Source organism: Condylura cristata, unplaced genomic scaffold, assembly GCF_000260355.1.
Source record: "Condylura cristata isolate star-nosed mole 26May11 unplaced genomic scaffold, ConCri1.0 scaffold00008, whole genome shotgun sequence".
Classification (NCBI taxonomy): Eukaryota; Metazoa; Chordata; class Mammalia; order Eulipotyphla; family Talpidae; genus Condylura; species Condylura cristata.
Genome location: NW_004567109.1, coordinates 52098058 through 52107002, shown reverse-complemented (window position 1 = coordinate 52107002; position 8945 = coordinate 52098058). Strand labels below are relative to the sequence as shown.

The following is an 8945-nucleotide window of genomic DNA, read 5'->3' as shown; positions in this document are numbered from 1 at the left end:
TTTTTCAATCAGTGTTTTTGTGTCTTTTGGATAGATACCTAGGAGTGGGGTTGCTGGGTCGTAGGGAAGCTCCATGTTTAGCAGCTTGAGGAACCTCCAGACAGTTTTCCATAGTGGTTGTACTAGTTTGCATTCCCACCAGCAGTTCGGAGACGATATTTTACTCATCCTTTTATTCCCAGGTCTCAGCAGAACAGAGCACCAACTAGACATTCACTGTCATTTGTTAAACATGATAGGTACATTATAGATAAAAGATGGAGAATTTGTTAAAAACAACATAAAATTAAGGTTCTTAGTACTTACTACATTGGGAAACTCTTGGCAACTTCATAGACTGCATGTTTAATTTTATTTTTCTAAAATATTTATTTATCATATAGAACTGGGGTACAGGCCAGAGGTGCAGGGGTGGTGAGAGGATTCACCACAGACAGAGTAGGGAGCCAAGCAGGCAGATTGATGAAGTACACTGCTGAGGGGAGCAGTGTGCCATGTGGGTCACATCCCTGGCCAGGAATCAAACTCATGCTGAGGCATCTATGGCTAGTGCTTCGCTTAAACTGGTTGTGCCACCAGGGGGTCCTCAGTTTTAATTTTATTCTGTTGAAGTCAACAGTGCTGGGAAAACCAGATATTTTGAGATTAAAATTAGCCATTTCTTCTACATATGTAATAGGAAACCATTCTACTTTTAGTAGCTTAAAAATCCTGTGATATTAATTTTGCAAAAACTAAATTTTTAGTCTGAATTGAAACAAGATAGCAATTTAATTTGTTTATTAAATATTTTCCAAGAAAATATACAAAAATAATGTTGGTTATTGATTAGTTATTGATTAAACAATTTAAAAAACTGGCAGCAAAACTGAATCTGAATTTTGCTGATGAATGTCAAAAAATGTAGGCTCAATAAGGTAAGCCTCAAACTTAGTTAAAAAATGTTTGGCTTTGGTTGGCTCAGAAAGCAGATGACCTCAAGATTGAGTACTGTGATAGGGAAAACAATAGGCATGACACTTAATCACAAAGGACAGAAATATTACAGAAAATGAAGAGAGAGAAACAAGGAGACTTAATAAAGATAAGCAGCTGAAGGAGGAAAGGAATGTGAAAATTAAACAATGGAAAAATTCAGATATCCATTCTGCAATTGTATCAGTAAATAACATGGAACATTCTATATTGATACTGATATTAAAGATCAAAACGAAGTTTATATCAACCTTTGTTTTCCAGAAAATGTTAGAACAAGAGCTTTTAACTATGTTTAATATTATATAATAGCCGTCATAGAATTATGGATACATAGACATGTTGAAAATCTACCTATATACAATTAACAAGTATTTTAATGAGATCTAAGTGAAACAATATTATGTGACCTCTGAAAAATGTTATCACTGTAACTGAGAGAACTGAACCATATGCACGTTTTATTATTTTTCATTTATCTTACTTTGTACAAGGAAATATTCATTATAAAGTTAATGTACAAAAGTATAAAATTATTGTACTACAGTTTCCTATAACTAGTGAAGTATCAAGAGGCAGTAACTCATAGAGAATAACAAGGACAAAATGAAAAGTTTTTGATACTTGTACCTCACATTTAAATTGTTCATTTTATATATGGAAGCTCCTTAGAAAAAATGTTTTGTTCAATATACACAAAAGAGTTAGCTGTAAAACCTTATTTTCTATATATAGTAACATGTCTTCATGCTCTACAATAGTACCACCACAATGCATTCTTAGAAGAAAGCAGTCTTAATAAGAGGAATGAATTTGCAACTGATAGATTCTTAATCAGAATGGGAAAATAAAATATCTGTACTGTTTTCAGGTAATAAATGAAGACTATTAGTAACTAATGCTGTATAATCAAACTCAGGTAACAAGTGGGCAAGTCTAGTATTAATGCATTTCATCCAAGTGAAATTTGGGCTGCTTGGTAAATTATGACACTGCTGCTTATAACCACCAAGGTCATAACTATTTATGGTCACTTTAAATGCCTTTGCCTCATTGTAGATGTTTGCAGACAACAGGAACTTTTTCTTTCTTTGTTTCGACACCAACATGCCTTGGCCTGCTTTTGCTGTAGCTTTTAATTTAGAGGAAGCTATCAGCTTAGCTTGTTTCAGTTATAGCTAGTTGATAACAATTAACTTGCACAAAAAATTAATCAGTGTTCAAAATTTGACTTGTTTTGGGGATATAGCATGAATTAGCACCACTGGACATTTTGGCTCTTGTCCCTAATCTTAATTTATGTCTGGTGTAGGAAAAAAAAATTATGGAATGCTCTTTTTGATAGCGTGCATGTTTTTGTTTTAATGCATGTTTGTAATTGATTATTAAAGGGTTTATCTTTATTTTTTTAAGGCCAATATTAACTGTCACTAAAGCAAGTGTGTTGTTTGTTTTTAGTGCAATGCGTTTCTGTCAAAGAATCAACAGACAATTTGTTCCCAGAGCAGAAGTCTTCTCTAAATTATTTGAGGCAAAAGAAGGATCGACCCTACTTGTTAAATTTGAGCGGTACCGAATCATCAAGTGTTCTTAGACCAAGGCAAACCAGATTAGACAGTCCACTGAGCAATCGTTATGCAGGAGACTGGAGCAGCTGTGGAGAAAACTACTTTTTAAATACTACAAAGGAAAATTTAAATGATGTGGATTATGATGATGTACCTTCAGAAGATGGAGAAAATTGTAGCAAAATGTATGGACCAGATATAATGATAGAACAGCCAATTCCCATGTCTAAAGAGTGCACATTTCAGACGTATTTGACAATGCAGACAATTGAGTCTACCGTGGATCGCAAAGTTAATCTCAGAGATCTTCAAGAGAGTATTGATACTTTGATTGGAAATCTAGAACGTGAGCTCAACAAAAACAAGCTTAATATGAGTGTTTGAGATTAAGAATCTTTATTTGCTTACTTATAGTGACTTAAGTAAGTCAATTTCTTACACCTCTCACAGTGTGTTTTTGTTGTTTTAAAATCTTCAACTAATTTCTAACAGACTCGTGTAATTCAATTAAAAATACTAGCCTAATATAATTTTTACTTACAAGGAAATTTTTTCTGAGGGTAAGGATAATTTGGACTTTTTGTGGATATTTAATAAGTCTTGCCATTTCTGTAGAGAAAGTTTTTAAATGCACTTCTAAGGTTTGGATAACTTATTAGGCTCTCAAGCTTTTTGTACTTTACAGGAACTGCTCTACTGTAGCGGAACCACCATGCCTTTTAGAGGATGGTCCAGTGGTCTGGGCATCTCTGCCGCAGTCTGTGCCCACGTCTACTGCAACATCACTTACACTACTGCAGCCACATTTCATTTGCAATGCAAATGCTGCTATGAGAAAACTTTTTATATAAAGAAAAGTAAAGTTATACAAATATTAATGTATTCTGTATTAACAGTAATTATTTAAGCTTATAAAAATAAATATTTTTGTAATCCTGAAAATATGTATATATTTATAAGTACATAGATATATATAGGTTTTAGAATGCAGGAGGGGTTGACTGCAGAATCACATGTATCTTTAAAGTATATGTGTCATGAGGCCAAAATGATAAGCTTAAAAATATCTTTTTCAGGGAAAGAACACTTAAGTTAAAGGAGGAGTTATAAGAAACACTTGAACAAAACTCTATAAGCATTGAATAGAAATAATAGACATTTTTCTGGTTCATAGGAAATCTCAATATCCCCAGTGAAAAGTCATCTTTTAAATTAAAATCCTCTAGTTTCTTAAGGGATTAAGTGCCCAGATTTTTGCACTGGTGATTTTGATTAAATTTTTTTTTCACATTTTCTATGCCTTTCTGTATTCTGCTTTTTAAAACAAAGTAATTACACTTTAAACATATTTATTTGTAGTAGTGCATTTATAATATTGACTTTATAATTGCCCTCATTTTTTTCTAAAGAAATCTTGCCAGTGTACTAACATGGTATTGCTTTTTAAAAATTAAATTATTTTGGCTAAGTTTATCTACAAGAGGGTCATCATAGCAATGATAGCAGTGTTTGAAAATGTAAATTTAGAAGCTTTTTTTAATGAAATGGGAATGTATTTTTTTAAGTTTTGTACTTACAGAATTATAATTTTAAAATACGAATAATATTTGCATTGCCAACATAAAGATGTAGCAGCTATTAAAAAACTGACCTGTTGATGTTTTTTAAATGTCAAGGTATTTAATGATTTCTATGCAATATATATTGGTAAAATGAAACACATTATTATTTAATTTGAAAATTCAGTTGTTAAAAAAATCAGGTGTGTCTCTTTGAATAATAATTCAGAAGATAAGTAATAGGTTCCGCCATTGAAGAAACAGTCAAAAGAAAGATAAATGTGTTGCAGGAGACTATCACAGCTGTCTTCCTTTCTTGGCTATGTTATATATATTGTATGAATTAAGTTGTCCAGAAATGTAAAAGTTTTATTAAAATGTAATAACTATGGTGTCATGCTTCTTTTTATCATAATATTGTCATGATCATTTATTTTAATGCCATTCTTCATAAACAGAGGTGTTAAACTCTGTTATCTATAAACATGTGTAATATCAAGTTTTGTTCCAAATTGAATTTTTCAGAATGTGAAATACTTCAAGAGCTAACTTAGCTTGTTTTATCTGGATGGGGATAGTTTTAAAGTTAATCTCTGCCTATTTACTAAATAGTTTTTGTCTTCTGAATTACTGAGTCATAATATAAAACTCTTATTGACTACTGTATTCAGTAGTGCTCAGTAAGTTCAAATGCTCTTATTTGAAATAACCATTTACTTTAAATCCTTTTGGTCTTTTATACCTGCTTTTTATAATTTTCTGGTGTCTTCCTATATTACTAGACTGTCAATTATCTTTCATATCTGAGCCTGCCAGCCCTAGTAACTTAGGATTAAAAAAATTTTTTTAGTATATATACCTGACTAAAAATTTTAAACAGCTCATATGGTTAAAGATAAAAAGTGAGGGCCTCCCTGGTGGCGCAGCACTGCAAGCTGGCAGCAGCCACCTCAGTGTGAGTTCAATCCCCAACCCAAGCGATGATCCACATGGCACAGCAGACCTCTCCTGTCTCACCCAAGGCTCAGCTCTTCAGTGTACTTCATCAGTCTGCCTGTTCTGCTCCCCACTCTGTCTCTGGTGAATCCTCTCACTGCTCCTGCACCTCTGGCCTGTCCCCCAATTCGTATGTATAGATAAATATTTAAAAAAAAACAAAAAGAGAAAGTGCTCTCCCTGCCATCCACATGCATCTCACCTCACAGGAGTATTGACCATTTTTTATTCTTCAGGCAGCTTCTTCCATCATTGTTGGTTTCTTACTGCTGTTTTTAACTTGTCATTTAAGCAGTATCTATTAGTTGCCCATCACAAAAGATGAGCAACTGATTTCACTCCATTGCTCCCATTTTATGTTTTTAATTCTTTTTGCTTCATTTATTAACTGTAACAATGCTTATTTCTTGATCCACTGATTTATTTATTTGAAAAGATTTATTTATTTTTGCATATAAGAGCCAGGGTGTAGGCCAGTGGTGTGGGGGTGGGGTAGTGAAAGATTCAATAGAGACACAGTGGGGAGCAGAACAGGCGGATTTACTGAAATGCACTGCTGAGGGGAAGCAGTGGGCAGGTCAGGAGAGGTCTGCTGCGCCCTCTGAGTTATCTCCCTGACTGGAGATGGAACTCATGCTTCAGTAGCTGCTGGGCCCACCAAGGAGGCCCTTAATCTGGATTTTAAACATTATCCTTACCATTGCAGAACTGATCAAACCTGTGACTTCATTTTCACTCATTAGTGCTCTTTATCTACTAACTTCTTTTTTAAGTTACCAGGATGTACTATTTGTGTATATAATTACTATTAATTAGTGCATATTATTTAGGGAAACTATGTGTTTTTCCTTTGTGTACTGATTCTAGAAACTGCGATTTCAGCACTAGCAGTCATATACTGGATTACAGGTAAACCAGGTGATTTTGACTCCTAAATATCCAACTTTATATCCTTAGATCAATGTAGAATTAAGCAGAATATTCCCAGTTAAAGGTTGAATACTTTATAGCTATCAGCTTCTTTCAAGTCATGCCATGTGTTTTTTCCTTCATAATTGGGTTATGACTTTCACAACTTTTATTTTTCGAGTAAATAATTGCTTTATTTTATCACTATAAAACTTTCTTTGTTATAGTACTGAATTACCAAATTTGTTCAAAATGCTTTTATCCTTTATTTTTGCCTTTATTTTTCTTTAATGAAAGAAAAGTATCTTCTTCATTATAACTCTGAAATTATAAGTTTCTGAATGAATCATCTTTATCAAACTCATAGCAAGTGGTTTTTTAGCTATCACCCTGGGATCTATTTTCTTTGTACTCTTGTGGTCTACTTTTTTTTTTTCCCACTCTTTCTTGATTTCAGTTTTGTTTTTCATTTTTATTTCTTTTTTGGTTCATTTGCTGAAGTACATTTATTAGTAACTCTCTAATCCCCTAAGTGGTGCATTAGAGGTAGATTTGAGTACTTCTATGTCTGATGAGGCCTTTATTTCTTTCCCACACTTCATTTTTATTGGACATCCAGTTCATGGTTCAAACTCATTTTTCCTTGAAAACTTCAAAGGTACTTACCTTTTATCTTTTAGCACATAGTAATACGGGCAAGAAAAAGGGTGATATTGATTAGGGAAGAAGCAATAAAGTTGGTAAGAAATGGCTATTTGGGGCCCTCCCTGGTGGCATAAGGGTTTAAAGCACAGCTCTGTGAAGCTATTGGCAGCCACTGCAACACGAGTTCAATCCCCAGACAGGGAGGTGACCCACATGTAGATCTCTCCTGTCTCACCAGCTCTCTTCTCCGCAGTGTATTTCAGTCAATTTGCCTGTTCTGTTCTTCACTGTCTCTGGGGAATCTTCTCACCACCACCCCCCCACTCCCAGCCTGCAACCCAGTTCTTGTATGCATAAATAATTTTTTTTTAAAAAAAGGTTATTTGGAGATTTATTTTAAAGTGGAAGCCAAAATAATCTGCCATAAGCTATGAAAGGAAGGAGTAAGGAAATTGAAGATTAAAGATGTCATCAAATATGTCACTGCAAGCATAAGAAAACGAGAAGTCTTTATAGAGACCTAAACAAGATCCTTATTTAAAAAATTTCTTTGCACAGATAGATCATAGCTGATTTTGGAAAATCTCAGATGGTGTAGCTTTAGAGTAGGAACACTGGAGCAACATATTTAGGAGTATTATGGTACCAGAGAAGAGTTTAGATCACTGAAGACTTGGACAATTAGGATTTTATAACTCAAAAAAAAAAAACCATCAATTTTTAGATGCTGGGATAGTGGTAAAATTGTATCATGTTTAATTGAAACAGTTCCTCCTAAGTTGGGTGTTACCTGAGGACTTTGATACAAAGAGGAATGCTCTTCTGCTCTTTTCCTTGTCCAGTGTTCATTTTGACTCAGCAAGACTCAATGTGATAACTATGAAGTGGCAGAAACCAGAATTCTTGCTTGCATTCTAACTTAACCAAAAATTGGTTGAGACAGATAATGAATTTATTGTTAAAAATATATCACAGGGAAAAAAAATATCAGAGGGGAGGCATTTAGGGTGCTGAAATGGTTTATATGTTAAAATAGGTGAAGAGGCCTTCGTGGTGGTACAAGGGATTAAGTATCAGCTATGAAGCTATCAATAGCCACTGTGTCATGGGTTCGGTCCCTGGGGCCTGAGCTGACCCATATGGCTGGCACAGCAGACCTCTCCTGTCTTGCTTGCTGCTCCCCTCAGTAGTGTATTTTAGTCAATCTGCCTGTTCTGCTCCCACTCTGTCTCTGATGAATCCTCTCACCTCCCCTCCATACTTCTGCTCAAAACCCAGCTCTTGGATGCATAAATAAATAAAAATAAAATTTTAAAAATTGGTGAAAATTTCTGGATGTTTACATATCAAAGAACATAAGATTTGCTACACCATACCTCAACTTTTTAAGTAATTTTTTTCATACAATGGGAAATTTGTAGCTATCTACTTGGAAAATAAGCAGTATATTTCACCAAATCTACCAGTTCTGCTCCCCACTCTGTCTCTAGTGAATCCTTTCATACCTTGCATGTCTGGCCTATAACCCAGTTCTTGTTTGCATAAATACATATAATAAATCTTAAGAAGAAAAAGAAATACTTTCACAAATTCGAATGAACCCTTCTTCAACTGGACTTCTTCCTTATTAGAAAGAATAGCAAAGATCACTTGAGGCATCAGGCACTGCATTAAATGTTTTTATTTTTGCTAACGTCAACTGTTCATTTTAAGCAAGTGAGAAAAATACTTGAGTTGGGTTAACTTGGTCCTATTTGTTTGATAAGGCTATTGGCATGATTTATGTCCTTTGAGTTTGTTTGTTTGTTTTTTTTTCCTTTTGATTAATGGAAATATTTATTTAGTACAAACCTGGTGTTGGTCTTAACATACTTCTTTGACTAGAAATTCTATCTTTCACAATTTCTACCATATTCAGGTGCCATGTGTAGTATTATTTTCTCTAAATATACGGTTGACTGACATGCATTTTAGGGTAAAACTTATCACTACTTCTGGTGGAAACCTAGTATTACCTGTCAAAAATAATAATACTGTTTTAAAAGATTTAAAAATTTATTTGTGCAAACAAGAACTGGGGTATAGGACAGAGGTGAGGGGTGAGAGGACTCACCAGAGACAGAGTGGGGAGCAGAACAGGCAGATGGACTGAAATAGACTGCTGAGGGGAGCAGCGGATCCGGTCAGGAGAGGTCTGCTCCACCATGTGGGTCAGTTGTTTGCTGGGGGGGATCAAACTCACACATCAGTGGCTGGCAATAGCTTGATAGCACTGAGATTTTTAACCCCTCTG

General features: G+C 34.5%; 1 protein-coding gene across 1 annotated transcript in view; it reads left to right on the top strand.

The window, feature by feature from the left end:
* SYDE2 (synapse defective 1, Rho GTPase, homolog 2 (C. elegans)) overlaps positions 1–3866 on the top strand; it is a 36488-nt gene extending 32622 nt beyond the window's left edge. Inside the window, exon 7 of the mRNA XM_004679530.2 lies at positions 2434–3866. Coding sequence (XP_004679587.1) covers positions 2434–2927 — 494 coding nt within the window. The 3' untranslated portion in view covers positions 2928–3866. The remainder of the gene's footprint in view (positions 1–2433) is intronic.
* Positions 3867–8945: the final 5079 nt, after the last annotated feature.